General features: G+C 44.2%; 2 protein-coding genes and 1 long non-coding RNA gene across 3 annotated transcripts; 2 read left to right on the forward strand and 1 right to left on the reverse strand.

Moving 5' to 3' along the window:
* Positions 1-3230: 3230 nt before the first annotated feature.
* Positions 3231-8047, forward strand: LOC125539921 (uncharacterized). Its single transcript, XM_048703455.2, has 5 exons — positions 3231-4557; positions 4750-4973; positions 5061-6615; positions 6830-7071; positions 7153-8047. Exons 1-5 carry the CDS (start codon positions 3339-3341, stop codon positions 7864-7866), a joined length of 3954 nt encoding a protein of 1317 aa, XP_048559412.2. The 5' UTR covers positions 3231-3338; the 3' UTR covers positions 7867-8047.
* Positions 8048-8252: 205 nt separating this feature from the next.
* LOC125534233 (uncharacterized) lies at positions 8253-10120 on the forward strand. The gene is made up of 3 exons (XM_048697506.2): positions 8253-8753; positions 8899-9216; positions 9433-10120. The coding sequence occupies exons 1-3, from the start codon at positions 8719-8721 to the stop codon at positions 9683-9685; spliced, it is 606 nt and encodes a 201-aa protein (XP_048553463.1). The 5' UTR covers positions 8253-8718; the 3' UTR covers positions 9686-10120.
* Positions 10121-11508: 1388 nt separating this feature from the next.
* LOC125534234 (uncharacterized) lies at positions 11509-14975 on the reverse strand. The gene is made up of 6 exons (XR_007294430.2): positions 14717-14975; positions 14455-14502; positions 14248-14353; positions 12936-13057; positions 12009-12097; positions 11509-11933 (listed from the first exon to the last, which is right to left on the reverse strand). It is a non-coding gene; the product is annotated as an uncharacterized LOC125534234 (long non-coding RNA).
* Positions 14976-15068: the final 93 nt, after the last annotated feature.

Below are 15068 nucleotides of genomic sequence, written 5' to 3' on the forward strand. Positions count from 1 at the left end.
ACATGCATATTATATTCATCAAAATCATCATGTGCAATGGTAAAAGGCAACCCATCAATATAATCCTTAATAAGGGCAAACTTCTCCAATATAGTATAACCGGGAGAATTCAAAAAGATAATAGGACTATCATGCGTGGGTGCAATAGCAACAATTTCATGTTTAACATAAGGAACTATAGCAAGTTCATCTCCATAAGCATAATTCATATTGGCATCTTGGCCACAAGCATAGCAAGCATCATCAAAAAGGGATATTTCAAGAGAATCAACTGGATCATAAAAATCATCATAGCAATCATCCTTCGGTAAGCACGAAGGGAAATTAAACAAAGTATGAGTTGAAGAGTTACTCTCATTGGAAGGTGGGCACGGGTAGCTAATCCGCTCTTCCTCCTTTTGTTCTTTGCTCTCCTCGTCATCTTTTTCATCCAATGAGCTCACAGTTTTATCAATTTCTTCTTCCATAGACTCCTGCAAAATATTAGTCTCTTCTTGGACAGCGGAGTAGTCCTCAATATATGGTTCAACATATGCATTAGAAGCATAATTATCATAGCAATATTTAAGTATGGCAAAATTTTCAGATTTGTAAAGAGTAGCATCATACATTTCAATCAAAGAAGCAATTTCATAAGCACCCTTAAAAGCAACAAATTCTTCAATTTGTTGAACATCATAGTAGTTATAAACACCCTTAGCATACGAAGATACGATTCCATTATCAATAAACTCACATTGGTAGGGAAGGTGTTTCTTAGGGTTTTCAGAACAACAAGTAACATCATATATTTCACATAAATTCCAAGCATAGCATTGCAAACGATGAATTTGATCCAGTAAATGTTTCCCTTTTCAGATATACGGTGTCGCACATAACAAGCATGCTCATCTAAAGATTTTCCCTCAACTAAGCTAGTTGGGGTTTCAGCACGAGCACATAGGGATTGAAGATAATCCAAGTAATAAGCTTCAGGAGTGTGATAGATTTTGAGTGGTTCTTCAACCATTGGTTCTGTAGGTACAACTAATTTTTTTGGTATTTTGCGTTTCCTACCCATAACTAAAGATAGAAAACAACTAAGAACAACAAATAAAAATTACTTAGTGATAAAGCAAACAAGCACACACGAGAATATTCACCCCATGCTATTGCTCCCCGGCAACGGCGCCAGAAAAAGGTCTTGATAACCCACAAGTATAGGGGATCAATTGTAGCCTCTTTCGATAAGTAAGAGTGTCAAACTCAACGAGGAGCTAAAGGTAGAACAAATATTCCCTCAAGTTCTATCGACCACCGATACAACTCTACGCACGCTTAACGTTCGCTTTACCTAGAACAAGTATGAAACTAGAAGTACTTTGTAGGTGTCTTTGGATAGGTTTGCAAGAATATAAAAAGCACGTAAATAAAAACTAGGAGCTGTTTAGATAAAGACACAATAAAGTAAATATAGCGAGTGTGGAAAAGTGGTGGTAGGAGTTGCGGAATTGTCCCTAAGCAATTGACTACTTTACTAGACCGATAGACATTCATCAACCACCGATAGGACAACGAAAATCTACTCAGACATCATAGGATGGCAATACATCATTGGATAATAATATGAAGCATAAAGTACCATGTTCAAGTAGAGGGTACAACGGGTTGCGGGAGAGTGGACCACTGTAGATAGAGGGGGGAAGGTGATGGAGATGTTGGTGAAGATGGCGGAGGTATTGGTGTAGATCGCGGTGATGATGATGGCCCCTGGCGGCGTTCCGGCGCCACCGAAAGCGAGGGGGAGAGAGCCCCCCTCCTCCTTCTTCTTCTTCCTTGACCTTCTCCCTAGATGGGAGAAGGGTTTCCCCTCTGGTCCATGGTCTCCATGGCGTGGAAGGGGCGAGAGCCCCTCCGAGATTGGATCTGTCTCTCTGTCTCTCTCTGTTTTCGCGCTCTTGTCTGGTGCCCTTTCGCCGTTTCGTATATATATGGAGATCCGTAACTCCGATTGGACTGAAACCTTCGCCGTGACTTTCCCAAAAATTAGCTTTCTTGCGGCCGAAGAAGGGCAGCAACCGCCTTACGGGTGGCCCACGAGGGTCAGGGGCGCGCCCCCTGCCTCGTGGCCACCTCGGGCACCGTGTCGCGTTGATTCTTCTTCCCATATTCTCCAAATATTCCAAAAATATTCTCCGTCCGTTTTTATCCCGTTTGGACTCTGTTTGATATGGATATTCTGCGAAACAAAAACATGCAATAAACAGGAACTGGCACTGGGCACTGGATCAATATGTTAGTCCCAAAAATAATATAAAAAGTTGCCAAAAATGTATGAAAGTTGAATAATATTGGCATGGAACAATAAAAAATTATAGATATGACGGAGACGTATCATGGCTTGTGGCCTCCTGCGCGCCGGGCCGGCCCAGTCTCGCACTCGGCCAGACGAGTCCGCCCTACATCTCGCAGTACGCGAGACATAGACGCGGCCAGTTTTATTTATGACGTATTCAGCAAGCCACGCGTACAATAGGAAGTTTAGGTGCGTCTCGATCTACCGGGTCGGGCTAAGCCTGAGAGAATATATAGGCACACGCCCATCTCTCCGTATCTTGAAACCCTAAGTTGGGGACCTTTGCCTTTCCCCAAACAATAAATTGTTTTTGATACATAATGTACACTTTTCATAAAATCGAGGAACATTTTTTTATACACGTTTCACATTTTTCGAATACATTTTTTGAAAATAATTTTTTGATGGCTACCTACTTTTATTTAATATATGTTGCACATATATATAAATAATATTTCGTATACACGTTTAACATTTTTTAAATGGACCTTCAATATTTTACATACACATTGTATATTTTTTATATGAGAATATTTTTCTATACGTATTTAATATTTTCTATATACATGACCAACTTTTATCATACACATTGTATATATATTTTTGTATACATGAGAAATATTTTTTATATACTACATGTCTAACATTTTTAAATTTCTTGATTAACGTTTTTCAAATGGTTTATGTAAAAAATTTTTAGGCAAATATTTGAGTATAAATAAAAATATAATACTAATAATATGGTTTTTGGCCGGACGGGGCTGCCCTACGTCTCGCAATAAGCGAGACATAGACGCGCCCGGTTTTATTACCTGCCGCTTGCGGAATAGGTGCGTCCGTCTCGATCTATTACTGGGCCGGGCTGAGAAGAAAATATAAGGCGCACGCCCGTCTGCAACCGTATCTTGCAAACCCTAAGTTGGGACCTTTGCCTTTCCCCCAAACAAGAAACGAGAGCGGCGGCGGCGAAGAAAGGAGAAGGGATATTGGTGAGGAGGGTGAGATGGCCACCGCAGGGAGTTCGGAGGGAAAGACTGGCGAGTCGATGTTTAGCAAGGAGGGTGAGATGGCCACCGCAGAGAGTTCGAAGGGAAGGACTGGCGGGTCCATGTTTAGCAAGGAGGGTGAGATGGCCACCGCAGGGAGTTCGAAGGGGTGGGAGTACGAGTTTCGCGGGGTTACGATCGCCACCATAGAGAGTTCGAAGGAAAGGCCTGGCGGGCTTAGCAAGGAGTTCCATCAGGCTGGGCTCTGTTTGCAGAATAGTATTCGAGAGATCGAGGCCAAGATTTCGAAGATTGGACATTGCGACCAAGGTGAAGGGAAGAACTTCGATTATCTTCACGTGTTCAGATCGGATATGCTCGTCTTGTTGGCCAAGATCTTCCGTTTGGCCTATGAGGAGGACCAGCAGACCGCCGGTTGGATCGGCAATAAAGAAGAATCGATGGAGACCGAGAGCAAGATTGGCGACTGCAGAGAGATAGAAACTCTAGGGAAGTCGTCGAAGGGATGCAGAAGTGCCGGATACCTAGAACTCGAGAATCTGCTCCATCGTGCCAGAATCCAAATCGCTGAACAGATAGGCAGAGGCTTTCAATGCAGGGGGCTGCATGATCTGGTTGCAAAGGAGACCCAGGGGCACGTTGTTGGCCAGGCACACAGCCAACTCCCCTGGGATACCGTGCCAGATGTGACAACTGAGATCCTGTTAAAATTTGAGAAAGTGGTCGGTGACATTGACAAGCTATTTCAAGCAGAAAAGATCCGGAAGGAGGCAATGGCAGTGCTGAGGTTCGGCTTCAGACTGCACTTGTTCTCCGAGCAGATTGTGGAGCTGCGGCACGAGATGTCCAAAATGCTGCAATCGTTCTCATCAGTAAACAAAGATATAAGGAGCACATTGCTTAAGTTTATTTCTGAGCCATACTTAGGCCGTATCTGTAAATTGCAACGGATCTCTGAGCGTCTTAGTATGCTCCAGCGAATGTACCCAGATTTTAACACGAAATTGAAATCAACAATCATCAAGCTGAAATCAGAATCATTCTCCTCAGCAATGGAGGAGTTGAAGCAGGAGGAGGAGAGCGGCAGGGAAGGAGTGGCCGCAGAAGGCCATGGAGACCAAAAAGTTTCCATGGAGATGGAGGGGAAGAGATTCGCTTCCTATCGTCGCTGCTGGGAATGTATATGGGGCAACGACCGCAACTTCGAAGACCAGAGTGAGTAAACATGAATGCTGCTAGTTATCTAGCCTTAGTTATAGTTTTCTTCTTCACTTACTGCATGATTCCTTAGATGTTGGAATTTACTTCACTTATTGATTATGCTTTATTCTTCTTGAATGCGTAAAAGGATTCTGGCCACTATAATTACTTCATGTTTGACCTACTCATACTTTAACTTGCATACAGCATTATTGAGCCCCATGCTCTTTACACATTGCACAACCCGCATCCCAAGTGAAGCTGTCGCAGGGAGTACCTTGCAGATCTACTCCATCAAAATCTCAACAGCAAAAGAACTCACATTGCCACTGGAGGTGTACGGAGTGGTTGCAGTCCGAGATGCTGTGGACCGTCATCGCAATCCTCTATTCCTTCGTTCAAGAATGCATTGCCAAGTCCTCGAAAAAAATGTATGTATGGTATTTTCATGTTCTTAATATTCAGTTTGTTGCCTGCATCCTTGTTGATTAGTTAATGGCAAACGATTATGCGTGCAGGATTCTTTTTTGAGCTTGACTGGCCCGGTTCGTGCAATTGTGTCAATGGACACTGTTTACATCGAAATCCAACTAAAAGTAAAGGGCGCGACAGAATCTGAAGATACATCATTGATCAGTACATTTGGCTTTTACAATGGTGATAGTTCTGGTAGCTATCTCGCCAAAAACAGTTTGTGCACAGTGGAGTTATGCTATGAGCAACTTAAACAGTCGGTCCAAGCCACTATCGTGGGTGTGTTTGTTACACCCAAACAGGAATCATTGCCTTTTCCATATGGCGGCCGAGTGATTTGCTCCTCACTGCCTCAGGATGGTAATGAAGACATCGATGGGCTCCCACCTAGGGAAGTCTTGCTGCTTGATTCGAAAGGTGAAGGAATGTCTCTGACTAGTAATGGTTACCTTAGTCTGGCAAGACGTGTAGTTTCTGTGGAGTTAAAAGGAAAGCTGCAAGTCCTCATAATGGCTGAATCATCATCACAAAATGCTGAGATTGCTGCTCAATTCTTCTTCACACCCGAAAAATACGACACAAGTAAATGTGACTGTTCCCTCCCTGATGGCTCTAAGGTTGAGATTACTGTTGCTTGGTCCCTTGTTCCCTCGACGATGCTACAGTCAGGTGACAGTCATGAGGACAGTGGGATGGTGACCGCAAGATATTCGAAGGGAAGGAGTGACGGGTGCTTGTTAGGTGACTCGCTATGCATGGCTACACTCTCAATGCAGCAGAGTGTCAGTTGGGTCCAGGCCCGGGAGGATAAGATTTTGGAGATTGGACTTCGCGAATCCGTGGAACACTCGAATCTTCTGAAGTTGAAATTTGATATGTTGGAGTTGTTGGAAAATATCTTCGCTCGGGCCGAGTATGATACCCATAGCAAAATTTGCGACGACGGTGACGTTCGGCCCGAGTATGAAACCCATATAAAAATTTGCGATGACGGTGAGATGGAAACTGGAGGGAAGCCTTCGAAGGGAAGGAGTGGCGATGTTGAATTGTTGAGGATTGGCAATGAAGGCAGAATGTTGCAGACCCCGAGCAAGATTGGTGACGGTGGCAAATTGGTGTCCAAGCATTTCAAGGAGCAGATGGTCAGGTTCTCAATGTCTGTAGCCAGATCTGTCAGAAACGTGCTTGAGGAGGAGGCAGAGGCAGAGACCGAGACTTCGGGGGTGGTGCCGATGGTCGGCTTCAAATTAGGTTTGCTCTCCAGGCAGTTTGATGAGCTGTGGGACGACATGCGCCAGCTTGTCTCAACAGAAGCAAAATTTCTAGCAATATGCATGCTTATTCATGAGCCCTTCGCACGCTATTGCTCCACATTGAAGTTTATCTCTGCAGTTTTCAACCGGCTTTGTCGATGGGTGCCAGATTTGACAACGGCAATGGGATCGATAAGGGAGCATGAGGAGATAGAGGATGGGGATAAGGTTGGGAAGTTTGTGAATGAGTATGAAGAGGAGAAGAAGGCTGAGCAGTTCTATTTCAGTGCCCATCGTGAAAACTGGGAATTTAGTCGCAGCAACTTTGGCAGCTTCGAAGACACAAGTGAGTAAATGTGCTAGTGATATGGTTTTTAGTTAGTTTGCTTTTCTTTTTCCACTTGCTGCATGTCTCTAGCAAGCCAAATTGTCCTGTAAGCGTAAAGATTTACTCTACTTAGATTGATACTTCTTAAATGTGTAGTAAAAGCAATCTGTGCACTCTTTAGTTAGTTCACGTTAGATTTCTATCTAACACATACTTGACTTCTTGCATGCAGCGGTATTGAGCTCCATGCTCTTTACCCACTACATACCAGGCCACACCCAATTGGGTGCTGATGTTGGGAGGACCATGCAGGTCTACTCTATTAAAGTTGTAGAAACCGCAGAAACAGAAGGCTATGCCCTTGAGTGGCCACTGAAGGTATACGGTGTAGTCGCTGCACGAGATGTTGTGGACTATCGTCGCAACATTCTCTTCCTTCGCACTAGGGATGACTGCCAAATCCTGACAAAACAGGTACCATGGGTATTTTCCTGTTCTTTTTATTATTGTTTGCATCTTTGTTGGTAAATTAATGGCGAATAATGATGCTTGCAGGATCCTTTTCTGCACTTGACTGGCCCGTCTCGTGCAATTATTTCGGGGGACATACTGGACAACACTCTTATAATTGAAGTACACCTAAGACTAAAGGACATGGTGGAGTCTGAAGATAGAACGTTGATCAGTAAAGCCTTTGTTTATGATGAAGATGATCTTGGCAGTGGTGATAGTATTTCTGAGCATCTCCTCCAGGGCCTTTGTTCAATAGAGTTACGCTATGAGCATATTGAACAATCACTCCAAGCCACTATTCTCGGTATCCGTGTTATACAGGGCCCATTGTGTTGTGGCAATGGCATCAAAGTCTTTTGCTCAGCACTACCTAAAGATAAAACTCAAGACCGTGTTAAGTGCCCATTCGAGTGTGTTTTGCTGCTTGGTTCACAAACTGGAACTGTGCCTGTGGGTGGCTATCTAGATCTGTCAAGGCAGGTTGTATCAGTAAAATTAAGAGGGGAGCTGAAAATTCTCATACAGGCTGAGGAAATCAGCGGAAGTGTTGTCTTCAAAGCTGAAGACAGCAACATAAGTCGAGAAAGGTGCCGGCTTGGTGATTGTGAGGTCGAGATAACCATTGCTTGGTCCCTCCTTGTTGAAAGCCAGCATGATCTCTCGGTGAAGGGATATATAGCGCCTTACGCAGAAGAATTAATTTCACCTATGCCTATCATGAAGCTTTATAGAAGTCGCTCGTTAAAGATGGTTTAGCATGCTCACCTGGGAGAAGGATTCATGCATCTGACATCTTGTGAAGTCTACCGTGAACTTGTTTGCTACTTGTTCCTGTACTATGCTCGTTATTTCTTTACTATGGTCTTGTGTATCCTATACGCTTAGTGCTATTCAGTGTGGACAAGGCCTGTATAAAATAAAATTGCTGTTGTTCCTATATTTTGTTGAGCCACTTTAGCTTCTTATTTTTGAATTGTATGCCAATTTGCATTTGTTGTTTGGATACCTGTTGATTTGTCTGTGAATCTGGAGATAGATGTAGATTTGTGTTTTCGACATAGCTGATTTTCAGTCCTTTGAAAAGCAGGCCATGGAAAGAACTTCGCAGCAAAAGCCTGCCTATCAGCATGGCCGCCTTCAAATATTTTCACCACACATGAGAATGATTCTGCCCAGAATCTACACAATCCTGCACAAAAGCGAGGTGGATGTTGCTTTTTTTTTTCCTTTGAAGATGGATGATCATTTAGTAGCAAGCAGAGGAGAGGGGCGTTTTGGAGGCCGAGCACCCTGGAGGCCGTAATCTCTGTCGACCATTTCAACATCTGGATGCGTGCTGTCAGCCTTCAGAGCTGTATACGATCGATAGTGAAAAGAAATACAACGGTGCCGTCTCGGTCGTGTTCACCATTTGCGTGGGCCTAACCTGCGCCTCGCGCGAACATGATGTTCTTGGTGGGCGGCTTTGAATTTGGCCCACTGCGCGGGCTGGCGAGCGGTCGATTGAGAGTAAATGTATCTTGTGGACCCGCTCGCTGACCCGTAGGGTACGCGTTTTCGGCCCGTCGACCGCTAAATGGATCTTAGCGGAGAAGATGCGCTTTCGCCATGGATGGCATGAAGTTCACTGCGAGGAATCAGATGTAGGTGTTCCGTTTAACTCTGAATTTTCGCCTATTTTCGGTCTTGGTGATGTCCCGTAGTTGGCGTGGCAGTGGTTTGGATTGTCGCTTTCCCGTATTTCTTCATCTGAAATCAGATCTGGCTCCGCGTTATTTCTCTGGGCAGATTCGTTCCTCGTTTGGAAGTTGGGGTTGTCTTGAGAGATGGAGTTGGCGACGCGCGCTCGATTGATGATGGGACCAGTGGAACTGCTGGTGTCCAAGATGGCTTGATTTCCTCTGAGCCAGTGCGCATGGATGGGTACCCCCTAGAAGACGAATCAGTTGAGCAGACGGAAGAAACATTTGTCACCGACAGGAATTGCAGCTCGTACAATGGTTGTGGCGAAGGGGTGGGCGATTCATGTGAGCTAGGCGCTGCAAATTTTAGAGAGGAGGATGGCGTGGTCGTGTTAAAGTCAAACGGATCTTATTGGACCAGGAGGTGACTTCCCCTGTTTTTTCATTCTAAACCTGTCACCTGATCTTTGCTATATATTTTCTGCAGATGTCTTTGTGTGAAATTCAGAAGAAGCCTGCTCGTGTGTCTTATTCTTTAGATGTTTGTTAAATGCATGGTAGCGAGCGCCTGGGGATGGCACTTGTAGTGTTTTTGCATTGAGAAAACCATCTTATTTAGTTGATATGGCATGGTTTGCAGGATCAGAATTGGCGAGGCGGCAGATGAGAGGGAGCAGAGTTCAAGCAAAGTGCCTGCCCTGGGGACTTCAGTTCGTGCTTATGTCGACAACAAGACTGGAAATGCTATTAATTCAGCAATTGGCACTAGCTTCGATTCTGTCGAGGAGGGCTACGAATTTTACAATCTCTACTCGTGGGAAGTTGGTTTTGGTGCCCGTTACACAAAAAGCCGTTTGAATGTACACCGGAAGAAGTGCACGCGCAGGAGATAGTGTGCGCCTGTGCGGTGAGTCACCAAGACCAACATTTTTTATCGTGCTTGTGAGGAACGATCATTTAGGTTAAATCTTACGTGGAGTGTGGTCTGTGAGTGTGTTTTCTGCAGGGTGTAAACCATTGTAGGCTAAGAGAACTCTAGCAAACCCCGCATCCCGCCGACCCGCAAAATGCGTTTGCAGTTCGCGGTAGGCCGGTCGCAACGGCGGACCCGTATAAAAGGATATTCGCAGAATATGCTTTTTTACGGGTCGGCTTTGCGAGGTCTGGTCTGGCGCCGCTCCCCCCTGCCCGCAAAACCTAAATTTGCACCTCAATTTGACACAACATAATGCATTTCTTTTCTTTTTCAACAACATTGAATACATAGGACATCACCAAAACTTTGCTAGAATAGCAAGACCAAAGAAAACAAGAACCACAAGTATGCATTTTAGAAGATTTCCAACTTCCATAACTGCTCCCACTAGTTGGACCAATATATTCTTCATGCATTCATTGTTGATCTATGGATTCTTGATTTTGCATTCTTCATTCTTCATCTTTGGTTCTAAAGAAGTAGACGTTGCTTCCCCTCTAGTTGCACATGCAGCCGCATCATTACCTTCGATTCTACTAAGGAGTGCACGAACGTCTATCTTTCTATCAATAAATCAATGTATTCGCCTTCCCAAAACCAAAATGAGCATCCATCGTCCTACACACATGATGATGTTCGAAATAAGCTATTGCGATTGAACCAAAGAATGAGCTATCGAAATGAGCCGAATGAAAACAGCACGTACCCCGTCGTTTTCGCATTTGAAGAACACCCATCTAGGGTGCTCCGGCGTGCCCGAAGTTAGCCGCAGCATTGTCTGCGTGCACTCGTCGCACTGTATGAGCGGCATCGGCGAGCCATAAAGCCTCAGTGCAAGCGCCGAGCCCGACGGACGGCCGAATCCATGCCCCCAAACCGTCGGCGGCGGCGACAGGACGAACCCGTACCTGCATGCGGCGAGGCGACTTTGTCGGGGCTGTGCGAGATGCTCCCCGACCATTCCATCGCTTGGCGCAGCCATCGGCGGCCAGAAAAGCCAAATCCGGCCGCCCGCGACGAAGGGTCGTAACTTCCTGGCCCGCCGACACAGGAGGAGGGGGGGCGGAGGGCAACCTCGTGCGTGTGGCGGCCTTTCGGCGTGCTCCCGCCGGCTACTTTCGCCAGAATCTTAGGCGGCGGGGCGAGGTTGTTGGTGGGGAAAAGCGCGGGCTGAAATGTCCTCCCCACTAACCGCTCCCGCAATATGCAGGGCACCGACGGGCCGGGGGGGGGGGGGACCAGCGTATTCACGGGTTGGGCTCAAGATTTTCCGTGCCCCTCAAAGTTTTTTGCGGGCTGGCCGCGTTTGCGAGGTCTGTTCAGGCGGGATTTTCCGCGCCGACCCGCATTTTGGTGGTTATTTTGCGAGTCAAGGCTTTTTGCGGGGTCTGCTAGAGATGTTCTAACATCAGGTCACTAGGTGTGGGTGCAAAGCAATGATGCGGCTGCTGAGGTCAGATGATGCTGGCTGGTATGTGTGCAAGCACAGGTCAGGTCAGATCCATGATCTATTAGTTAACTATGGAGAGAATTGCATCAGAAGTCACACCGGCACATAGATAGTTACACAAGGGACCTGGTTAAACAACTGAGGAAGAGCTATATAAGCATTAGCAAAATTTAAAGTGTTGTGGCAGTTTCTTTAGGACGATAAAGGACGTGCCATTCACGAAACGGTCCTTAAAAATAATATGCGGCAAGCAAAACTGGTAACAGTCGATCAATGATGCAACCAAAACCATAGAGCGTTCAATGCGATTAGGGCAAAGGACGCTGAATTTGAATACAATGTCCAGGATGAGATGAGGAGGGGGTGGGCAAGTATGATTGAAAAATACTAGTGGCTGGGGCGTGTCATTGGCACGCCTCCTGAGCGTTCATGTGCGCACTTATCTAGCTTATGCACCTCAGCAGATCTAGGTTGACCCTTAATGGCACTTATACACAACTGTAAGTGATTTTACTACAGAATTATTAAAAAAGTGATTTGACTACATTGATTTATTACAAATATGCTATTATGAGGATCACATGTGCTCAAACAAGTGTTTTCATCATTCCAATTCCCATTGAACTGATCCTTGATTCTTTTTTTAAGGTAATGTTGAGTAGGAGAGTCTCCTGTATATTTCATCAAGTAGCTGATCCTTGAATCTGGTGCATACCTATAAGAAAGAACACATATTTATGTATATTCCATCAAGTATATGCTTTATCAACAAGTGAAGTTGAATGTAAACCTGTGCAGTTTGACCTCAAGTCCCACCATCCTAGCAACAGATGGATCATCATCCTTGTGGGTGTGTATGGAGTGCTTTTCATCCTTGCTCTAGAAACAAATTTGTATATATGATTTTATTCCAGCATACTGCCCCTTGATATGTTTTGCTTATGTAGAAATGCTTTAAAAAATACTCATACAGATTTCGTTCTTCATGTGCTGAAGTAAAAGTAGCTAGTATCCATATAAACACAAGTGATTCGGTTCATCTAAAACACACCAGGAAACGTAAACAAAAGACATATTGGTGGAATTTAGATCTTAGACTGAATATCTGAAACAAACAACAGGAGCAAGTCTCAGTCCAAAAATACTGCCTACGCCTAACATGTTAGAGAACATAAAACTAACACATACACCTAATCAAGTGGCCACCTAGTCACAGTAGCTCATGTGTTTTTTAAGCTCATTCCTAGAGAAACAAGGCATCCACTTTAATAGTAAACTCACACTGTTTATTTTTTTTGAAACATGAGCGCTGCTCATATGAAGTAGGATGCATGTACCACATTAATTCAATGTTCAATTAGTCGAAGGAGAGAGAATGTCAATGTAAATACAAATAGAATCCTATCGGTTCTCAATGTTCTGGAGAAAATGATGTTGGCGGGTTGCTCTCAACATCATTATACCGATGATGTTCTCTATAAGACCTCAACCATCGAGCGAGATGAGAAAACGTTGATATTTGGATTTTTATTTATAAAAATTCTTTAAGACCCCCCACATTCCAATTCCCATGAATCATTCAAGTCACCTCTGACCGATAAAATTCGAAACGTTGAGATTAAAAATGAAAATAGTAGAGCAAGGCATTAGATTGCAAAACTTAATAACGTAAACATCATACAAATTACGACACCTACAGGGTAGAGTAGGAGCTCACCTAGAGCTTAGGTGTTTTGCCCGCCATCTATACTCTGAATAAAATGGATGGCGATGAGCAAGGGGAGGGTCGAGAGGGCAAGCGGAGGAGCACGCGCCAGGGACCAGAACTGCTGCAAATTCCTGCACAAAAGGCGATCCTCTACTTAGTATCTCTAGATTCAGGCTGTAAAGAAAGTCAATACACAAACCAACTGAGACCATCAGTTTCAAGCTTACTCGAAATAAGAAAATGGCACGTGAATAATATCTCTTACAATATATCTATATTAGTCAGATCCACCGATTGATCAAAAATGGAATATGTTTCAGTTAATGATATCGATAGAAACATTTCTTTGTGTGTGCTCAGTGGGCAAAAATATGCAACATACATGTCCTCTGAAGCTAATATGAGATCATCTTGAGTAATAGGCAACCACGCCATAACCGGATTAATAAACTTTGAAGCAAGCTAACAAAATCTGTGAATAAGTATTACTGTTCAGATGAACTAAATAGGCTCCATGTACTACCCATGTATACCGGAATGGAAATCCTCATATACATTTTCTATGCATCAACATATAACCCAATAAAAAACAGAGAACACTTGATGTGCATCCACATATACTTACTAAAACACAAAGAGAATGGTAACTGTTCCTCTACTGTCTGAATGAGTTCACATACACTCGTTAGAAAAACAGAGAATACTAATTCCTCCAGAGAAGATTTCTTTTCTTTGCAGGTTTAATGCTAGAAAAAACGAGATCTGCCTAATCATTTCGTTAGATGAAGTAGTGGGAGGTCACGAAGGAAGTAAGGGGGCATGATATGTCAAGCAGTACAAATAATGCCATAATAGTGGAAAATTAAATAAGCTCCATGTACCAGCCAGATAATCCAGAATGGAAACCACCATATACATTTTCTATGTATCACATATACTCGTTAAAAAGAGAGAGAACACTTTATGCACATCCACGTGTACTCGCTAAAAAACGAAGAACACTTTATGCACATCCAGATGGCAATTGCTCATCTACTATATGTATGCATTCAGACACACTCATTAGAGAAACATAGAAGACTAATTACTCCTCTAACCTCTGCAGACCTTAAGAAACAAGAACTAAAAACTGATCCATTGGAACCTAACACCAGCTCCTAATCTGTCAAGTACAGAAGCAATTCCTCTAAACAAAATACATAACAAAAAATGAGCAAATGTAATTATATCAATGCTCCAGGATGACATATGTTTTTGTCACTAAATCTGCTACAACACACTAATATGTAAAGAACACCAGATGTAAAAAAACATCTCATACCTAGATTTCCATGAGATATATTTAATTTCAGTGAAAGGTTGCGCTGAAATCAATCCTCGACGCAACAGAGAACAATGTATTCAATTTTCTGCTGCTTCTTCTATACCTGTATCACATTGGGAAGAGAAGTACTGTGTTAGTATGATCAATAGGCATTTCGCTCAAGCAAGCATCACTAAATTTTTTTGGACATCAAGCATATCCAACCTCAATCATAGGAGCACAACACGGACTTTGCATCAATCATCATAGAATCTGTACCAAAAATCAAGCCCGATTCAGAGAAAATAGAAGTTAATTTTTAATTCCTCACTTCTTTCAACAAAGTATACAATTAAAAATAAAACAGAGAAATGCAAAACCTTTGAATATGTAGAGACGCATTTATCAAACAATCACATCAGACTACGTGTGCAGGCATACAAGTGAGATCTGGGTATGGGAAAAACCAGGGGGTGGCACCACTGACCTGGGGAGGCTGCTGCTCCTTGGCGTTGATGGGAAGCGGCGGTTGGAGCGTCGGGAGGCTTTGTCGGATCGCGCCTCCACGTCCCGCATCGAAGTGGACCACAGATCGAACACCCCGCCGCCATCATGTTCTCGCTCCTCTCTCTTGGAGAGCCATTGGTAGGGACGCCCATCTCCGCCGCTGACCTTGAGTTCAGGGCTCCTGGATGAGCTTCAGGCCGGTGGGCGCGCTCTCGACCTGGGCGACCTCGACCAGCAGTGGTGACCTTCCCTGTGCGCAAGGTCGACGACGGGGATGCGGGCTCCGGGGACGACCTCGTTCGGGCGCGGCTGTTCCCCCTCCTCGCCTAGGT

The sequence above is a fragment of the Triticum urartu genome, chromosome 2A (genome assembly GCF_056163025.1).
Source record: "Triticum urartu cultivar PI428250 chromosome 2A, HENAU_Tu73, whole genome shotgun sequence".
Classification (NCBI taxonomy): Eukaryota; Viridiplantae; Streptophyta; class Magnoliopsida; order Poales; family Poaceae; genus Triticum; species Triticum urartu.

Bases quoted from the DNA above. Each gene is read 5' to 3' on its own strand.
- LOC125539921 (XM_048703455.2), top strand. From the start codon at position 3,339: ATGGCCACCGCAGGGAGTTCGGAGGGAAAGACTGGCGAGTCGATGTTT. The intron at 4,974-5,060 runs GTATGTATGGTA...TTATGCGTGCAG, and splicing joins GCCAAGTCCTCGAAAAAAAT to GATTCTTTTTTGAGCTTGAC. The intron at 7,072-7,152 runs GTACCATGGGTA...TGATGCTTGCAG, and splicing joins GCCAAATCCTGACAAAACAG to GATCCTTTTCTGCACTTGAC.
- LOC125534233 (XM_048697506.2), top strand. From the start codon at position 8,719: ATGGATGGCATGAAGTTCACTGCGAGGAATCAGAT. The intron at 8,754-8,898 runs GTAGGTGTTCCG...TTCTCTGGGCAG, and splicing joins TTCACTGCGAGGAATCAGAT to ATTCGTTCCTCGTTTGGAAG. The intron at 9,217-9,432 runs GTGACTTCCCCT...CATGGTTTGCAG, and splicing joins GGATCTTATTGGACCAGGAG to GATCAGAATTGGCGAGGCGG.